The sequence below is a fragment of the Stegostoma tigrinum genome, chromosome 18 (genome assembly GCF_030684315.1).
Source record: "Stegostoma tigrinum isolate sSteTig4 chromosome 18, sSteTig4.hap1, whole genome shotgun sequence".
Lineage (NCBI taxonomy): Eukaryota > Metazoa > Chordata > Chondrichthyes > Orectolobiformes > Stegostomatidae > Stegostoma > Stegostoma tigrinum.
Genome location: NC_081371.1, coordinates 24,093,920 through 24,115,012, shown reverse-complemented (window position 1 = coordinate 24,115,012; position 21,093 = coordinate 24,093,920). Strand labels below are relative to the sequence as shown.

The 21,093-nt window shown below is 42.3% G+C and overlaps 1 protein-coding gene across 2 annotated transcripts in view; it reads right to left on the bottom strand.

Moving 5' to 3' along the window:
- Positions 1-21,093, bottom strand: part of agk (acylglycerol kinase) — a 35,518-nt gene continuing 14,425 nt past the window's right edge. Inside the window, exons 6-15 of one of the 2 annotated variants that reach the window (XM_048549342.2) lie at positions 20,741-20,773; positions 20,206-20,300; positions 18,954-19,023; positions 17,026-17,105; positions 15,321-15,378; positions 14,205-14,352; positions 8,475-8,572; positions 4,509-4,579; positions 3,146-3,230; positions 1-2,585 (exon numbers count right to left, since the gene is read on the bottom strand). In XM_048549342.2, coding sequence (XP_048405299.1) covers positions 2,463-2,585; positions 3,146-3,230; positions 4,509-4,579; positions 8,475-8,572; positions 14,205-14,352; positions 15,321-15,378; positions 17,026-17,105; positions 18,954-19,023; positions 20,206-20,300; positions 20,741-20,773 — 861 coding nt within the window. In that variant the 3' untranslated portion in view covers positions 1-2,462. The remainder of the gene's footprint in view (positions 2,586-3,145; positions 3,231-4,508; positions 4,580-8,474; positions 8,573-14,204; positions 14,353-15,320; positions 15,379-17,025; positions 17,106-18,953; positions 19,024-20,205; positions 20,301-20,740; positions 20,774-21,093) is intronic. The other variant, XM_048549343.1, reaches the window with a different exon arrangement.

Below are 21,093 nucleotides of genomic sequence, written 5' to 3'. Positions count from 1 at the left end.
TTGGCATAAATGGGTCATTTACTGGTTAGCAAGATCTAACACTTTACACTTTGTATACATGATTGCTCAAGTTGCTGGTGTACAAGTTAAGTTGTGGCAAAATGAGTACAACAGGAGGAAAATGTGAAATTGTCAGGGGTGTGTGGCATTGTGGATTAATTAAGATCAACCCATGATCTCACTGAATGGCAGAGCAGGACTGAGTGGCTGAGTAGCCTACTCCTCCTAATTTATATATTTGTTATGAATGATCACAAAATCATTGGAAACAAGGGAAGGATGCTTCTTCCTCATGATATCAAAGTCTGAACCAGTAACCGTGTCAGTGGTTTGGATGATGTGGCAACAAAACAATTTGAAAGACTTCTTCCTAGCCATACAGGATTTAGCTAGGAATCGATAAATAAACTCTAATGGGCAATATACCATTTCTATGGGCTGGTTGACACAAGGAAGATATTTGCCCCTTTCTATCACCTCTGCAATTAGTGCTGGGCAGGAATATTCATTGACAACTTTCCCCACACTGAAACAGATTAAGCCCTTAACTGGTCAATTAGCAACCATTTAAGAACCTCAACATGTCATTGGCCTAATTATCTATTTCGAGCAGGCAAGAAAGAGGCAGCTTTCCTGCCAGGCTTAGGGGTACTTCAACCTGTTACAATCTGGGAAAATGACTGAATGGAGAGGCAGGAATATGGCCACTGATCCCTCAATCCACCCCTCCTCATTATCATGTCCGTCTCCCTGAAAAAGCATGGTGTTTTTGCTGGTCCTGACCTTCAATGCTGCTGTACAGACTACAACCCAGGTCTTAGCTGCTGCTCCCAGTGGCTGCCAATTTCTGATTAGCCAGCAGTCTGAGAAGGAATGGCACACCTATGCAGGGACCTGACTGACTGGCTTTCCCATTGGTAGGGTCAGGGCGTCTTGCTCTGAAAAACAACCACACCCATACTTAAGACAAAATGAGACATCTTTTTTTCTAAAGGCTGATCTCAGCCCATGTTGCTTTTAATCTGGCTGCCAGAAGGTATGTAAGAATGCTTCTAGTATCTCTCTTTAGGCAGACTTAGTGAATACAACCATGACGCTCTTAAATCAGCATTCTGCTACATAACATTAACTTGCACACAGCAACAATTAGAATTTTTTTGCACCAGACAGAATTTCAGAGGTACAGAATCTGGCTTTACAGAAGTTTTGTTACAGACTCCTTCCCTCCACACCCACAACACACACACACCATTCTTACAGGTCAGAAAACCCCACACACAAAACCACATTCTCATGCACAAGGTATTAGTAAACAACCCTCGTTTACACAAATTTACAGTGAAGAAATACCCAGCCATGAAATAATCAGCGTCATCACAAACACAGTAATATCACAAACTCATTCAAACATTTGGTATATTTTAGCCCACATTCTGTTCTGGTCAGTACCAGTGGTTTAACATCTAAAAAAGGAAAATACTGTCATTGCTGGAAATTTTAAATACAATCAGAAGATGCTAGAAATATTCAGCAGGTCAGGGAACACATGTGGACAGAGATCTTACCTGATAGCTATTTCCAGCATTTTCTAATTTAAATAACATGTGCCAGCTTGCAAAAATGTAACATTATTTTTCTCTTTCATTTATATAAATTACAATAGAACAAACATTATACTGGCCAGTGTTCATATAATGTTTACCTTTCTCGCAGTTTGTTTAGGTGTTGTAAAAGATCTCTATGAAAATTGATATGTTCCAACAAATATTCAGAATATTCAAAACAGATGTCATTTGTTATTTGTGGAACCTTATTCTATCAAATTGAGTTTCAATTTTACAAAACAAAACTGATCATCTTTCAAGAGTAATTCATTAATTGCAAATTGTTTCAAAGCATTCCAAAAATGTGAGCGTCATTACCAATGAGAGTTCCTTCTATATAAACAATAAGCTCTTCGGCCAGACACTAGAGAATGGGTTACTACCTACTGCAGCTCTGTATAACTAACTGATCATATTTCCTGATTTCAAAACTTTGATTCAGTTGCATTTCCTTCTTGGTAACAGTCAGTTCTGGAGAGGCTAGACATCTGTTCAAGAAGGTGGTGTGAAAATTAATAATAGCAAGGAACTCATCTCATCCTGTAAAACGGATTTCCAAGCAATAGCAGCTGTTGAAAAATATCTTGAAAAGAACATTCCGTAATCTCAGGTAATACTGGGCTGTTTTGGTTTGGAAAGTACAAGTTTTTTTTTTAATCAGTGTCCTCTTGCACTCCAAACCTCTAACTTCTGCTTGTCTCAGAAATCTAAGAATGTCAAATGAAAATATGTGCTTCTGAACATAAAATTAGATTCAGCAAAAGTAAAAGGGTAATAGAAGAATGTTTATGGATGTGTTGAGTAAACAGGTAAAATCAGTGTATCAACTGAGGGATATTGAATGTTGTGTGTCTGCAATTATTGTAGCTGTTGCTTTTTGATAGAATCACAGAAAAACCTGAGTTTTCGGGGAAGTAGTTTCACATCAACAGAGACAGCCTCATAGTCTTCATTATCTATACTGAAGAAACCTTTTGTTCCCTGAGAAGAAAGAAAGAAAGAAAATAATGCTTCGGTCATTCAGATTGGATCCAACTCTCTTGTATAAGAAATTGGCAGGTTATGTTGGAATCACATACACTCCAAAACACAATGTCATTTGTATACTTCAGCCATCCAGCAATGGTCAATGCAGAGAAATTAGAATGCCAGACATTTTGAAGGTTTTCTTTATGGGGGTGATTCAAGAGATTACTGACTAACTTCTGATGCTGGATTGGCAATTGAGCTATTATGAAAAGGAAGACTTTAATAAACTAAAATTTGAGATAAATGACAGGTTTCAACCTGCCAGAAATCAATTGAATGTGAAAGGTCATGAAAATGTGAGGTTGAGATGTTGTCAGGCAAGCTATTTCTAACCCCACTAGATCGGCTATTTCTACACCCTTAAAACTATTACTAACGAGGAGCAGAGCTTAATGCTATAGGGAGTTCAGGTAAGCACTCACTACATTCTTGAAGTGAGATAAAGAAGTGAATGCAGGGAACACTCATACCTTTTTTTAAAAAAAAGTGCAGGTCAGAAAGTGAGATCTCACCTGGGGTAGCTGTAGTTTACAGAAACTGGCTTGGAGAACTTGGCTGCCTTCAGGACATAGGAGTGGATCAGTTAACTTCTGAGTCCTGTTAATGGTCAAGCAAGAAATGTGTGCAATTAGCCAAAACACCAACTGACAGACAGCGACACAGTTTCTCACCTTCCAACTCATATGGGGAAGGGTGCAGGGGTATTATCAACATTGTACTTATCTGATTCATTGTAAAATAATTGCAAAAGATCACAAGATTTAGAAATAGTACTAAATCATGTGTTGTTGATGAATCTGTTACTGACAGCTTATAAAAACAGTTGATAATATTGATAATGTTTTATTTTCTAGTTTTGGAACTATGCTTGCTTTGTCTCACCTCTTTCTAACCAATGACTGACCACCTTTCTATGTGTTCCTAACATATCTATAGGTCCACTTTACACAAATTATTGCCTCCAACAAAAATTGTGGTTTAAGAAATTGCACATTCACATGTGCCAAAATAATGCATCTTAATGTTTTCAAACTATTAAATCCATTGGCTACTTCTTTAAATTTTAAACTCTGACCCTTTCCTTTGTTTTAAATCTGGTAAAGATTTGCACGAAAGCTCCTATTCAAATTATCAACCTGTTTTTTTCAGATGCAAGTTGATCTATTTTAATGTTTCCATTAAAATTTCAGATTTCCATTGCACTCTGTTTGGTTCTGTCCTGGCTGTTTGTTTAATTATTTATTATGTCCAGATAATGGGTTCTATTTAATTAAATAGGCACCATTGTTTTTATGGAAAACACACCAGTGGTAGCTCCTTTCTACTCATATTCTTTGATGCAGTGGAGTGAACAAATTGACAACATTGTTCAGGATGAAGTGGGAAATGGAGCATGATTTACTTTCATTATTAGCTCTCAAATATCTAAGCTCCTACACCGTTATTTTATGGGAAAAAGTACACCAAATACTGAAATGTGAAATTGTCATAAAATTGATGCAGCAGTGATTTGCCAATGATACATCTGCTTTGGTTTTGCGACATATTCTCTACAGGGAGTTTTTCAAGCAAAAGAACTGGAAGCCAGGTTGATGCTCAGTATTTACACAAAATTTCAGGTCTGCATTCACCCCCACATCCATCAGTGCAGACAAAACCACAAGGCTCTGTCATGTGTTCTGGGAAGGAGGAAGTAATTTTTAAAATAATATATATCATTTATTGAAAAGTTTTAACTATTACTGTTCATTTTATTGTAAACTTGGAGTTGCTATCAACAATGACAAGATAACATTTCTCACAAAGTTCTTCTAAAAACTGAGCTCTGACTCAGCCAATTATTTAACAGGTGAATGACAGACAATTGATACTTACCCCGTGGCTACAAATTGCCGCTTGCTAATAGTATCAGGTTCTATACAAATGTTCATGGCATCTTCAGTACGCTGTAGGAAAGCAAAAGATACATTTAGCAAGATCTTCCTTGCTCTATTGAATTGCTTGCTCAGAGTTTCTGTCTGAATATTTTAGCCTTGTAATATGTTTAATTGACAAAGAATGTAACTGGAACGCAAAGCTGGGAAAAGAGATTTCATGTTTCCAATCCAACTGGAATCCTAACTGTACAAAAACCGTTAGTACTACTGCTAGTAGAGAGCTGAGATCACAGCCTATGCATATTTCCTCCAGTCCCAATTCACACGAAATGTATCTGGTTCCACAGGAAGCAGAGGTAAAACAGATGTAAATTGCCTATTTCACATGATTAGGTAGCAGGATCATTTCAGGATGAAATCCAATGGACCAACAACTCTCTATTAATTCTTATGAATTCAGAAACAGAACAATATTAACTTTGTTTTGTTTATGTTCAACTTTTTTTCCTTTGCCTTCCCTTAAGATGCTGAATCTTGCTGTGGGAGCCATGCTCTGCTGTCTCAGCCAAATGACCATTGTTTAAGTGTGGTTCTAGATATTCTGCAAGTGCAGGATTAATGAATTCTTACTCTCCCTAAAATAATAGACAGTGGAAGTAGCAGTGTCATCTTCTGATTTGCCAACTTCATAACAGATTGATTTGCTGCTACTGAAATCTTAAATGAATCAAATCATGAGCATGCAACTTGATATGCTCCATTGATTTGGTTAAGTTTTTCTCCCCCATAGTCATATAATCTCTATGACTGTACAGTGAAGTTTCCAAATATGAAAGTAACCTTTTTGATAAATTACCATCAGTTCTACTATAACACTATAGTTTCATTCCTGTGCAACATCGCTTTATAGAAAATCGCGCTATAGAAATAATGGGGCCTACGGGAAAAGTGAGGTTGGGGCAGGCCACCAAAAAATTCACTCAAAATGGCTCAAAAATCACTCAAAAGCCGAACACAAAGAATAGCACAATTTGAATAAATGTTGAATTCATTGCCTAATCATGAAGTAAAAGTAAATTTAATACCCTACCTTAAAAAATGTCAAGGTGACTTATTAGGGGAGAAGGTTTGAAGTCGCTCTGTTGTTAATGCAGGGGCTGAGGGTCATTGTCATCATCATTATCACCATCACCATCACCACTACCTCAGGTGCACTTGTGGTTGCAGGGTTAGGGCAAAACGTAGTCAATCCAGAAGTGATGGCTGTGGTTCATTGTCTTCTGACTATTTCTTAGGGGTTGGCTTAAAAAAGACATCCAATTTTTGCTGCTGTGCCCTTTTTCCTTTTCCATAGAATCCCAATAGTGTGGTAACACACCATTCAGCCCAACAAGTCCACACTGCCCCTCCGAACAGCATCCCATCCAGACCCGTTCCCCTATCCCTGCATTTCCCATATCTAACCCACACATCCCTGGGCACTATGGGCAATTTAGCATGGCTAATCCACCTTCCCTGCACATCCTTGGGCTGTGGGAAGAAACTAGAGTACCTGGAGGAAATCCACACAGATACGGAGAGAATGTGCAAACTTCACACAGACAGTCGCCTGGGGGTGGAATAAAACCCAGGCTGCTGGTGCTGTGAGGCAGCAGTGCTAACCACCGAGCCACCGTGCCGCCCTTTGAAGAAGCTGTTCATAGGGTGTCAAATAAGATCTTATTCCACAAATTGCTACCCTGCAGCATTCTGCAATGTAATCATTGTCGTCTAAGAGCTACAACTGTCTCTCACTTTCCCTCAGGAAATAAGACAAAACAGAAGTGGAAAGCTCTCATGGTGCTGCATCCTGAACTACTACTACTTCATCACCAGCTTCCACTATCCTGGAGGACTATGCCTCTCACAGAGAGCACTTCACGACAAAGCCTGAGAAACAACCATTTGATGTTGATGCATATTCCTCTGCACCCTGATGGAATCACATTACTGCGTTTTAGAAACAGCGTTCTCCTATTCGTCAGTCATGTTATAGCCAATTTGTGATGCATGTGTTATTGCAGAACTGCCTATAAAACAGGACCGAATCGAGTCCTCCATCATAGTCAGTTCCTGGCAGCTAGTACTGACAATAACCACTCTCATTTGTAGATGTCACAGCTGGCACATGGTCTTATGATGTTTGTTGAGTAGGTTTGCTGCAATAATTCTTCCTTCTAATACTAACCTGCATGCCTCACCAGCATTATGCTGTGAAGGATGAACTACAAATAAATCTCCAGCAAAAGAGGCACACACGTGAGAATGAGTAGTTTATTAACAGGTTTCATTGGCCTAAGACTAGTTAAATACATTAACTCTACATAACAGACATTGTTATCTCCTAATAAACATCACTCCCTTGTTCAAAAAGGGAATAGGGATAACCCTGGAAATTACAGGCCAGTTAGTCTTAACTTCAGTGGTGGGCAAATTATTGGAAAGGGCGCCAAGAGATAGGATTTATGATTACTTGGACAGACACAGTTTGATTCATGGTAGTCAGCATGGATTTTGTAAGGGGTAGATCATGCCTCACAAACCTTATTGAATTCTTTGAAGAGGTGACCAAACATGTGGATGAAGGTAGAGCAGTGGAAGTGGTATACATGGATTTAGGTAAGGCATTTGATAAGATTCCCCATGGTAGGCTCATGCAGAAAGTAAGGAGACACGGAATAGGGGGAAATGTGGCAGATTGGATTCAGAACTGGCTGACCCTTAGAAGACAAAGGGTGGTAGTGGATAGAAAATATTCAACGCGGTGCTCAGTTATGAGTGGTACACCACAAGGATCTGTTCTGGGTCCTCTCCTGTTTGTTATTTTTGTAAATGATTTGGATGATGAAGGAGTGGAAGGGTGCATTAGTAAGTTCGCGGATAATACGAAGGTGGGTTGAGTTGTGGATAGTGCGGAGGGCTATTCTATGTTACAAAGGGACATTGATAGGATGCAGAGCTGGACTGAGGTGGCAGATAGAGATTATCCCTGAAAAGTGTGACGTGATTCATTTTGGAAGGACAAATTTGAAAGTAGAATATAGGGTTAATGGCAAGATTCTTGGCAGTGTGGAGGTGCAGAGGGATCTTGGGGTTCATGTCCACAGTTCCCTGAAAGCGGCCACCCAGGTGGATAGAGTTAAGGCGGCGTACGGTGTGTTAATAGAGGGATTGAGTTCAAGAGCTGTGAAGTTATGGTCCAGCTATATAAAATATATAAAATCTGGAGTATTGTGTCCAGTTCTGGTCACCTCATTACAGGGAAGATGTGCAAGCGTTGGAAAAGGTGCAGAGGAGATTTATCAGGATGTTGCCTGGAATGGAGGGAAGGTCGTATGAGGAAAGGTTGAGAGAGCTAGAGCTTTCTCTTTAGAACGACGAAGGCTGAGAGGTGATTTGATACGGGCATACAAAATGGTCAGAGTGAATAGCCAGAGACTTTTTCCTAGGGTGGAGGTAGCTACTGAGAGGAGGCATAGTTTTAAAGTGAGTGGAGGTAGACATAGGGGAGACGTCAGAGGTAGGTTCTTTACTCAGAGAGTGGTAGGAGTATGGAATACATTGCCGGAGATGGAGTGGAGTCAGCCTCATTAGGGGCATTTAAGCAGCTATTAGATAGGCATATGGATGTTAATATAAGGTAGGGGTGGGGGTTAGATAGACCTTAGGTTTAGGTTAAGAGTTCAGTACAACATCGTGAGCCGAAGGGCCTGTACTGTGCTCTACAGTTCTACGTTCTAACAGATGGTAACCCGGCTTACGATACATGGCAGTAGACCATAGAACTGACAAACAACCAGTAACATACTTGAACAACTACTTAGAACAAACTAGTTCCTCCCAATTTATACACAAGTGGGTGGAACTGTTCTAAATCTTGCGAATTAACTCTTTTAGATCAACTGCCTCATAATAACACTCTCACCTTGAAGTCTGTCTGCTTGTTAAGCGTGCTGATGGTTACTTCCACTGCTGTTTTCTGTACTTCCTTCCAGTGCTTTGGCTCCATTGGCATCAGCATCACTGTAGTCAGGTTAGGAAATTCAATGAAAATCTGAGCATTATTTTTCAAAGACAAACCATTTACAGGCAGAACTATTTCATCCTCTTCCGTTTTGTCTGAATTAACATTTTCTAAACCCAGGGAATATGCTATACACCCATCCTGGCATAGTAGAGATGGGAAGGAAAAAGGAAGATGACATAGAGTCAGAGTCAAACAATATGAATTCAGTTTCATGACCATTCCATGTTGCTAACCATGTGTGTCTATCAATGGATTTTCACAATATAAATGGATAGGGTGAATAGTCAAGGTCTTTTCCCTGGAGTGAGGGAGTCCAAAACTAGTGGGCATAGGTTTGAGGTATGAGGAGAAAGATTTAAAAGGGGCCTAAGGGGTGGTGCATATGTGGATTGAGCTGCCAGAGGAAGTGGCGGAGGCTGGTATAATTACAACATTTAAAAGGCATCGGGATGAATATATGAATAGGAAAGGTTTAGAGGGATATGGGCCAAATGCTGGCAAATGGGACAAGATTAATTTAGGGTATTGATTGGCATGGGCGAGTTGGACCAAAGGGTCCGTTTCCATGCTGTACATCTTTATGACTCTATAAACTCTGATTTGTGTTTCCTAATTTGGGACTTTACCACATATCTTAATGAAAAAGTATGATTTAAATTGCAGCTTGCACTTTGCTACCCATAATGAGGTAGTTCACTCAGAGAGTCAGATTTACATGGCAAAAAAACACTTTTACATTCATGTTGTAGTCTGAGTTATGGTTAGTGATGGCTAAGGTTTCAGTTTTCTTTTCACCATATCTGACCAGGAGCCACACTGGCTCTTAAGGTGCGCCATTGCTTTCTTTTAAAAGAATTTATAAGTTGATGCTCAACTGGTTTACCAGTGTTACGAACACATGTTCCTTGACCATCATGTCCAAGGGTAGGACTCACACCTCAAGCTTCTGACCTAGAGGCAGAGTCATGTCGCACAAGATCTCGTTGTTAACAGAGGCTATTCCCAGGAGTTTTTGAGTCTTGAATCTAAGTCAAGCAGTTCAGGGTGTTTAAATGTTGTATAGCAAATATCAAAAATGAGTGACAGACTAGAATTTAATACAATGAGTGATGTACAGGCCTTCAAGCAGTAGTCAGGATGTGTGGCAAAAAATAAATCAGGAGATAGAAAAGGCATGTAAGAAAAACACAATTACAACAATCATGGGAACTTCAATATGCAGGTGGACCAGATTGGTAGCAAATCTAAAGAAAAGAAATTCATGGGAAGTCTGCAAGATGCCTTTCTTGGAACAGCTTATGCTGGTCTCCATGAGAGAATAGGAATTCTGGATTTGGTGATGTGTAATAAGAAAGAATGGATTAGAGAGTTGAGGTGAAGGAACCCCAAATGGGCAGTGATCATAATATGATAGAATTCACCCTGCAATTTGAGAAGGAGTCTGGAATCAGATTAATGATATTACAGTTGAGGAAAAACAACCTCAAAGAATATGAGGGAGGAGCTGGCCAAAGGAGATAGGAAGGGCAGCCTAGTCGGTGGACAGTGGAACAGCAATGGCTGGAGGTAATTCAGGAGGCACAGCAGAAACGTCAAAGGCTTTCTGGAAATCCAAATAGTTCACATCCACCGGCTCTCATTTATCTAACGTGTTCATTAATTCCTCAAAGAATTCTAACAGATTTGTCAGGTATGACCTCCCCTTGACAACGCTGTGCTCACTCATCCCTATTTTACCATGCAACCTCATACTTAATAATGGATTCCAAACTCTCATTTTCCACATTGTGACCAGCCAGGCAACCTGTAGCAACAGATTATGCACTCTCACTGCTAGTGCTACAGGGTGTAAATCAAAATGAGAGGCAAAATAAAAATTAAGAAATGTGCTTCCACTCAATGCATGAATACACAACATTTACACTCCTTCTCGAAATGCATACAATTAATTGCAAACTCATCCTTATATGACTATGAGTGTGAAGCTGGATGAACACAGCAGGCCAAGCAGCATCTCAGGAGCACAAAAGCTGACGTAACGGGCCTAGACCCTTCATCAGAGAGGGGGATGGGGTGAGGGTTCTGGAATAAATAGGGAGAGAGGGGGAGGCGGACCGAAGATGGAGAGAAAAGAAGATAGGTGGGGAGGTAGGGATGGGATAGGTCAGTCCAGGGAAGACGGACAGGTCAAGGAGGTGGGATGAGGTTAGTAGGTAGGAGATGGGGGTGCGGCTTGGGGTGAGAGGAAGAACAGGTTAGGGAGGCGGAGACAGGTTGGACTGGTTTTGGGATGCAGTGGGTGGAGTGGAGGAGCTGGGCTGGTTGTGTGGTGCAGTGGGGGGAGGGGACGAACTGGGCTGGTTTAGGGATGCAGTAGGGGAAGGGGAGATTTTGAAACTGGTGAAGTCCACATTGATACCATTAGGCTGCAGGGTTCCCAGGCGGAATATGAGTTGCTGTTCCTGCAACCTTCGGGTGTCATCATTGTGGCACTGCAGGAGGCCCATGATGGACATGTCATCTAAAGAATGGGAGGGGGAGTGGAAATGGTTTGCGACTGGGAGGTGCAGTAGTTTGTTGCGAACTGAGCGGAGGTGTTCTGCAAAGCGGTCTCCAAGCCTCCGCTTGGTTTCCCCAATGTAGCGGAAGCCACACCGGGTACAGTGGATGCAGTATACCACATTGGCAGATGTGCAGGTGAACCTCTGCTTAATGTGGAATGTCATCTTGGGGCCTGGGACACTTGGGGCTTGATCCTCCGACACTTCCGCCATCTACAATCCGACCCCACCACCCAAGACATTTTTCCATCCCCACCCCTGTCTGCTTTCCGGAGAGACCACTCTCTCCGTGACTCCCTTGTTCACTCCACACTGCCCTCCAACCGCACCACACCCGGCACCTTCCCCTGCAACCGCAGGAAATGCTGCACTTGGGGAAACCAAGCAGAGGCTTGGAGACCGCTTTGCAGAACACCTCCGCTCAGTTCGCAACAAACTACTGCACCTCCCAGTCGCAAACCATTTCCACTCCCTCTCCCATTCTTTAGATGACATGGAATATGAGTTGCTGTTCCTGCAACCTTCGGGTGGCATCATTGTGGCACTGCAGGAGGCCCATGATGGACATGTCATCTAAAGAATGAGAGGGGCAGTTGAAATGGTTTGCGACTGGGAGGTGCAGTTGTTTATTGCGAACCGAGCAGAGGTGTTCTGCAAAGCGGTCCCCAAGCCTCCACTTGGTTTCCCGAATGTAGAGCAAGCCACACCGGGTACAATGGATACAGTATACCACATTTGCAGATGTGCAGGTGAACCTCTGCTTAATATGGAAAGTCATCTTGGGGCCTGGGATAGGGGTGAGGAAGGAGGTGTGGGGGCAAGTGTAGCATTTCCTGCGGTTGCAGGGAAAGGTGCTGGGTGTGGTGGGGTTGGAGGGCAGTGTGGAGCGAACAAGGGAGTCACGGAGAGAGTGGTCTCTCCGGAAAGCAGACAAGGGTGGGGATGGAAAAATGTCTTGGGTGGTGGGGTCAGATTGTAGATGGCGGAAGTGTTGGAGGATGATGCGTTGTATCCGGAGGTTGGTGAGGTGGTGTGTGAGAACGAGGGGGACACTCTTGGGGCGGTTGTGGCGGGGGCGGGGTGTGAGGGATGTGTTGCCGGAAATACGGGAGACGCAGTTAAGGGCGTTCTCGACCACTGTGGGGGGAAAGTTGCGGTCCTTGAAGAACTTGGACATCTGGGAGTGGAATGCCTCATCGTGGGAGCAGTTGCGGCGGAGGTGGAGGAATTGGGAATAGGCTTCTTCCTGTCCTGCAGGCCCCACCAGTTCCCCTCCACCAACACCCTCATCCGCCTAGCCGAACTCGTCCTCACCCTCAACAACTTCTCTTTCGATCCCTCTCACTTCCTACAGACAAAGGGGGTGGCCATGAGCACCCGCATGGGCCCCAGTTATGCCTGCCTCTTTGTAGGTTACATGGAACAGTGCCACTACCACACCTACACAGGCCCCAAACCCCACCCCTTCCCCCATTACATTGATGACTGTATCGGCGCCGTCTCTTGCTCCCCAGAGGAGCTCGAACAGATCATCCACTTCACCAACACCTTCCACCCCAACCTTCAGTTCATTGGGCCATCTCCAGCACATCCCTCACCTTCCTGAACCTCTCAGTCTCCATCTCAGGCAACCAGCTTGTAACTGATGTCCATTTCAAGCCCACCGACTCCCACCGCTACCTAGAATACACCTCCTCCCACCCACCCTCCTGCAAAAATTCCATCTCCTATTCCCAATTCCTCCGCCTCCGCCGCATCTGCTCCCACGATGAGGCATTCCACTCCCGCACATCCCAGATGTCCAAGTTCTTCAAGGACCGCAACTTTCCCCCACAGTGGTCGAGAACGCCCTTGACCGCGTCTCCCGCATTTCCTGCAACACATCCCTCACACCCCGCCCCCGCCACAACCGCCCCAAGAGGATCCCCCTCGTTCTCACACACCACCTCACCAACCTCCGGATACAACGCATCATCCTCCGACACTTCCGCCATCTACAATCCGACCCCACCACCCAAGACATTTTTCCATCCCCACCCTTGTCTGCTTTCCGGAGACACACTCTCTCCATGACTCCCTTGTTCGCTCCACACTGCCCTCCAACCCCACCACACCTGGCACCTTCCCCTGCAACTGCAGGAAATGCTACACTTGCCCCCACACCTCCTCCCTCACCCCTATCCCAGGCCCCAAGATGACTTTCCATATTAAGCAGAGGTTCACCTGCACATCTGCAAATGTGGTATACTGTATCCATTGTACCCGGTGTGGCTTCCTCTACATTGGGGAAACCAAGCGGAGGCTTGGGAACCGCTTTTCAGAACACCTCCGCTCGGTTCGCAATAAACAACTGCACCTCCCAGTCGCGAACCATTTCAACTTCCCCTCCCATTCTTTAGATGACATGTCCATCATGGGCCTCCTGCAGTGCCACAATGATGCCACCCGAAGGTTGCAGGAATAGCAACTCATATTCCGCTTGGGAACCCTGCAGCCCAATGGTATCAATGTGGACTTCACCAGCTTCAAAATCTCCCCTTCCCCCACCGCATCCCAAAACCAGCCCAGCTCTTCCCCTCCCCCCACTGCATCCCAAAACCAGCCCAGCCTGTCTCTGCCTCCCTAACCTGTTCTTCCTCTCACCCATCCCTTCCTCCCACCCAAGCCGCACCTCCATTTCCTACCTACTAACCTCATCCCACCTCCTTGACCTGTCCGTCTTCCCTGGACTGACCTATCCCCTCCCTACCTCCCCACCTATACTCTGCTCTCCACCTATCTTCTTTTCTCTCCATCTTCGGTCCGCCTCCCCCTCTCTCCCTATTTATTTCAGAACCCTCACCCCATCCCCCTCTCTGATGAAGGGTCTAGGCCCGAAACATCAGCCTTTGTGCTCCTGAGATGCTGCTTGGCCTGCTGTGTTCATCCAACTTCACACTTTATTATCTTGGATTCTCCAGCATCTGCAGTTCCCATTATCACTTGTATGACGAAGTCTATATGACAAGATGACAATACCTCATTGTCTTCTGAGAGCTCTAAAATTTGCATCATTTGAGCATCTCACCCTCTTTAGGAGTGGCCCAGTACGATTCCAGTCTCTTTAGTATCCTTTGCCAGAGATTGGGCCTTGGTAATTTCTCTTCTGGTTGCTCTGGTGGTCTCTCTGTTGGGCCCAGGTAAGTAATGGAGGTCTGACGAGTCTGCGGCCATTCCTAACCAATGAACAGAGAAATGTGGCTCAATATAGAAGTCATTTTCACACTGTTGCCTCAAGAAACTTGATACTAACTTTCGAATGCAATTAAATGCAACCAACAATTTGAATTTATATACCAGCTTTAAGATATTCTAGTAACATTGACCCAGCATACTTCAGAGCAGTGTGATCAGACAGAAACTGACAATGAGAGCTTGTTCAATGAGGCAGGTTTAAAGCAGCATCTTAGAAGAGGAGAGAGAGGCAAACAGATTCTGATGTGGAATTCCTGAACTAAAGTCTGAGACAGCTGATGGCATGGGCACCATCAATGGAACAAAGTGGGAAGCACACAAGAGATGAAAGGACACAGTATTGACAGGAGGTTACAGTTAAAGACAGCAGTGAGATCTTAGAGGAAGTTGCATTCAAGTGCTTTAATTTTGATTTAAATTATTAAGCTGCCTCCATACAGTCAGATTTATTTCCTTTTTCTATACTGGGGTGTCATTTAACTGTTCTGTTTTTGATCCAATTTCCCCCATTTCCCATGGTTAATTCACCTAGGCTACACATTCCTGGACACTATGGGCAATTTAGCATGGCTAATCCACCTAATCTGCACATCTTTAGACTGTGGGAAGAACCAAAGCACTCAGAGGAAACCCATACAGATGCAGGGAGAATATGCAAACTCCACACAGGCAGTCACCCAAGGGTGGAATCAAACCCTGTCCCTGGCACTGTGAGACAACAGTGCTAACGTCTGAGGCACTGTGCTGTGCAGTTCTTTTGACCTAGGCTGTAAGTTAGGAGACAAGTAAACTGACCAGTCTCTTGTAAAAGAAAGCAGTACTTTTGCACAGTGTTACTCAATTTCTAAGATTTGAATGAGGTCTCTCAGTTTGTTCCCTTCCAACAATATCATCAAAACTCACGCAATGGCAGGATTACAAAATCTCAGCATTAAAAACAAGCACTCACCCTAAACATACTAAACAGATGACATGCCTTGTCTTTGAGGGGACCAAGATACCAATACCTGTGGAGTGATAAAATTGAAGCAGCACTGTAAACAAATGAAATACTCATCATAAAACTCAAAAACTAGGCAGAACAAGAGAAATGAGGCTTTTCGAATTCGTGTAAGTATTAAAGAAAGAAAATAAACATGTATTATGCACCATTTTTCAGAACCTCCAAAACAGTTCACCGCCAAATGTAAAAGATATTTGAAATGTACTCAGTGCTATAATGCAAAAAGTGAATGCTTTTCTCTATGCTTGTAAATGTGAAAATGAGTAATTTGTTTCTTGGTCTAATCTCTTTTTTTAAGGTTCTTAAGTGATGGGTGGGGGCAGTGGTGGTTCCAGAACTTTTTAAATCAGTAAGGGAATCAAGAGGTTGAGCATTTTCAGATCTTGATTCAGATCAAGAGACGCAGAAGACTTGATGGGCTGAATGGCCCACATCTGTTCCTATATCTGACAGTCTAAGAAGGTGCACAATTCCAAAGTAAAGCTTGTCCCATTGAAAAGACAAATTAGAATTCCTTCTCTCAGAGGGTTACTGATGTTTAGGACTCTTCTCCACCAAGCAGTGGAGGTTGGGTAATTGAAACAAATCAAAGGTGGGTAGATAGACTTTTGTCTAGATAGACAAATAAACCAACAGTCATGGAGGAGACAGGGGCATGCAGGAAACTGGAGCTAAGTTCACCAATGGATCAGCCATGATCTTACCGAATGGCCCAATAACTTACTCTTACTCCTAATGCTTATTATTCTTCTTACATAAAGTATCACATTGCTGAGCCAAAACGTTAATTTGTCAGGTATCTGCCAGCCACCTAGTCAACGACCTTTCTGAGACCAAGCCACTTGCACATAATATTCACATATTTGCACTATTCATATGTGGAATTGGTTCTCTTTCAGTTGGCACCTCAACTTTCTGGCAGGGATAAAGCGATGCATTTTGTGGAATCATGTTTGCGAAATATATATGATCACACTGAGGCTAATTGAATTTGCTACAAGTTTCTGGCTATTATTACAAACTTATTTTATCAGGATGCTAAAAATAAATAGGATGCAGATATTAAAGGAATAAATAATCACCAATTGTTAGCCATATTTACAAGAAAGAGACTCTAAACTTGGATAATATCCAGTCTCAGATACTTTTTTTTTGAAACTGAAGAGCTAATTTATCTTTAAGGATATGCTGACACCTCAGCAAGTCTGGCAGCATTTGTGGACAGAAAGCATAGGAAATGTTTCAGGTCCTGTGACGCTTCTTCGGAACTAACTATAGCAAGGAAAACGTTGGTATATGTGCTTAAGATAGGGTGGGGGGAGATCAGGGATAAACCAAAGGTGGAGAAGGAGCCCAGACAGAGAGAGAGTGAAAGAACAAACAACAGCTGGACAGACAACAGAAGGGGAAAAGGGTCAGCCTCTGGAAATCAATAGCTGTTAATTGGGACTATTAGTCGCTGACAATGGTTGAGGTAGCAATCCATTGAATGAAAAAGGTAGGGTTGGGGTAAGGTCCTGGGAGACGAGTTGAGTTTTCCCATCAATTACTTTTTGTTTCTGAATTCCAGCATCCCCACTTCTTTGGATTTTTTTTGGTATGCATGTATTTTGCACTGTTTTTTCATGCATCTCTTACAGTTTTCTCTTACTTGCTGAGTTTAGCAGATGCATCCCTGTAAGCTCCCCATCGCAGTCCAGACACTGCAAACACTGGACGGTCTTTATCTCCCTGAAAATACAACAGGAAAAATTAGCTTCGGAACCTGAATTGCACAGCTCCGCAACCAACTCCCTCAAAACAAATCTAAATTTTCCCAATAAATTAAGGACAGTAGCTGCTCACCTGTAAAGATATTGTGCTCTCTATACTGTCATGTTAAAATGTTGAAACAACGAAAGAGGTCTTCATGAATGTGTTTTGGCATGGAAAATATTGTTACATATAATTTGTACTTCTGGAAATGCATACTTTCTAAGATACTACTGCCATCTTGCCGGTCAACATGCTTAAACCTACCATCTAACTTCACCTTTGTATGAGTCATCCAAGGTTTCGTCAAGGTGAGAGTGTGAGGGAGGAGGAGAAAGCCTGCACAAGGGAAAAGCAAGAAGGGTGGGGAGCAGAGGGAAGGGAGGTCAGACAGGGAGAGTAAGGGGATGGAGGGAAGAAGAATTGAGCGAGTGGAGGGAGGGAAGAAGAATTGAGCGAGGGGAGGGAGGGAAGAAGAATTGAGCGAGGGGAGGGAGGGAAGAAGAATTGAGCGAGGGGAGGGAGGGAAGAAGAATTGAGCGAGGGGAGGGAGGGAAGAAGAATTGAGCGAGGGGATGGAGGAAGGCGAATGAAATAAGGGGGGTAAATAGAGGAAAAATGGGGAAGAATAGAGGGAAGAAGGACAAAGGGGAAACACAGAGAGCCTGGAGAGAGAAGAATGAGTGAAACTGCAAGATATTTTGTTGAGGAGTGCTGTGCAGAAGAATGAACATAAGAACATGAGAAATAACAGCAAAAGTAGGCCATCTAGCCAATCAAGTCTGGTCTGCCATTCAATAAGATCATGGCTAATCTGTTCATGGGCTCAGCTCCACTTACCTGCTTGCTCACCATAAGCCTTAATTCCTTTACTGTTCAAAAAATCTATCTATTTTTGCCTCATAAACATGCCATACGGTGGTCTCAACTACTTCGCTGATTAGGGAATTCCACCGATTCATAACCCTTTGGATGAAGAGGTTCCTCCTCAACCCAGTCCTAAATCTGCTTCTCCTTATTTTGAGGCCACGCTGTCTAGTTCTAGCTTTATGAACATACAAACAAGTAGCTGGAATTGTAACCATGCTCCTGTGGAATTACATTAATCGCAGCACAGCATGATATTGCAGACGTTTGTGTTGGGACCAGAGGGAATGTCTATTTGGTACTCCTTTTGCTGACTGCAGACTCGGTCAGCAGAACTAATCAGTTAGTAAGGCTTGGACCACTTGGCACCCAGATAATTAAAGACAGTGGGAGAAATATCACTTGACAAACACAAATCATCAAGGAAAGGTTTTTTTCAATTTTTACATAATAAAAGGGAAAAAATGTTAGGCTTTGGTATGTAGGAATAGAGTATTAAACACAAAGTACCTGAAATCCATCATGAAAAGTAGAAGAAAAATAATAAAATGCAAAGAAATGGTAATGAAAATTAGAAATTTTGACAAAGGAAGAATAATTATTTAAACATTATGGAAAATGGTAAAGAAAATTTGTATTTTTTTTCTATATCCCTTGTATCTTTCATCTGGCCATAAGCTCTATAACATTTTTATTTCAGTGCAGTTACATTAGATGTGTTCACTAAGCTTTCTGTACGATGGCAACACGTTAAGTATTGTGATAGTTATTCTCAGCAGGATAACAGTAAATACAACATCAGAACCTGGTTTATCCATTCACAATGCCAGGGGAACCTATTAGTTCATTTTTATTTAATTTTTTTAAACAGAGGGATAAATTCCTGAGTAATAATCGCAACTGGAAATGATTTTGTAAGTTTAAAAAAGAATGAGAATTACTGGGAAATTTTTTATTTACCTTTATTTCCAGTACATCCAAGGGAACAGTCTCTCCTTTCACAATAGCAAGTGTGGCGTTTAAAATGTGTCTGCAACATAGAGCAGTGAAAAATACGACCAAGATACAGAGGATGCTGGTACTCAACTGCATCAATTAAAAGACAATTTTAAACATCACACATTACAAAAGCACTTGCCCAAAATGTTCAAGGTATAAATAATTGTCAAGTTTCCTAAAGGATTATTTGCTTGCTTGCTGCACCATCAAGTTGAAACAGAGCCACGTGAGTCAAGAATCACAGAATTGTTAAACTGCACAAGCAGGCCACTTGGCCCTTGGTTTTTTGTGACTGCAGAAATCACAGGAAAAGAAAGGAGATCTAGTAAAGCCGCTCCCTGGTCTGTCACTCTTCACTGGACCACCTGCTGAGGCATTCAGTGAGGTGATCTTTCCCAATAATTGGTGAAAGAAGGCTACTTCACCATCAAGTGTGTTTGAAAATAGACAACGATGTCAGCAGCACAAAAAATGAACTAGATTTAAATCTCTAACTATACTTAGCCATTCGGAAGATGGGAAGCAGGGTTTGTAATTGGTTTTTACACCTAAAAAGGGAACAGGAGGGGAGGTGACAAAAGAAAACAAATTAACCACAAGTACCTCCTTCAGATTACTACTAACTCCTGATAGTGATGTAGACATCAGGTGAAAATACTGCTCACATCTTGGTAACTTTTCAAAGTTATCTAGATCACATCTGAACCCTTGGTGAGCAACTGGACAATGGGTGGCATCCATGAATTCAAATCATGAGCCCATGTCTTCAATGAATAGGGAGAAAATTAGAAGAACGTAACTGTTTTATGAAATGCCTGCAGTACTGTCAAATGGAATTGCTACGGAACAAATTACAACTCTCAGCTGGTGAGGTGGCATGACAGTAACAGAAGTAGTGTGACACATCCTGATTTCACTGACTGAAAATGTGAAATTGTAAGGGTGCAATCATCCCTCCCCTCTCCCATTAAACACAATAAAACACAGCATTAACATTTAGCACCACTTAAGTCTGTTAATAATTCTGATGCTCGTGACTAAGAGAAAAAAAAATGGAGAGCTGCCCACAGGAAACCAAGAGGAAAGCTGATTCACAATCACTTTACATACAATTGACACTAAGGTAAGTAGGTGTTAGCTCCTCACAATCTAACCATGTCCCATAATCTGTATTTCCTTGTCACGGTAACTCACGGCTTTAGCCATCTTGTACCTGGCCTGTTCTTTGTTGGTAGAATACAGTGCCTGACTCAAGGAGTTCATCTTTCCCAATGGAATAAATCCTATGGGGATCCTGCTAAAGACAGCCTAAAAAAGTAGAAACACAGCAAATATATAAAGGTATTTTTCTTTCCATTCCCTTTAACTGAAAAACTAGAAATAAATAGTGAGTGTTTTAATGAGCTTTCAGTGGTCAGATGTGAAAGATAATTGCTTCATAATACATTATTTTCTCTCAAATCCAATACTGTGTTCCTGAAAATAGGAAATAACCAGCTAATCAGGGTCATTGTCTCAACAGCTAAAATATGAATACTCCTCTATGTTTAAAAAGGTGAGACCAAATGGTTTTAAAAACATGGATACCTTCTACAAATTGGATTTCTTTAGAAATAAAACTATCTTCCCTGCTTTTACACCAGCCTTGGTTTAAGGGCAAAACACTCAAATATGAACTTTAATTCTTATTCTATGTATTTGCATCAGGACATGGTCAATCTAAATCATGACCTGTGATGCTAACTTACCTCATCCTCTCGACGAAGAAGTCCAGTTATTACCTAATGTTTAAAGAAGAGAAAATGGTGAAAGTGCCATCCAGCATCAGTGTTTCTACACCAAAGTGTTTATTGCCCTTCAGATTACTTCATAAAATTCAGCATAATGTCAGCTGCAACAGTTCAATACTGGCATGCAAGCATCATTTCATACATACTTGACACTTGTAGGTAACCTTCCATTCTTGCACAGGAGTGTTTTGCAATATCAGACCCTGGTCTAATACAGACTGATTCAATTTTTGCAAAACACCAACCCTTCTTATAAATATATCATATGGATTGGTGGCAGCGACCATCAGCAGTGTCTGAGACTCAAGTGT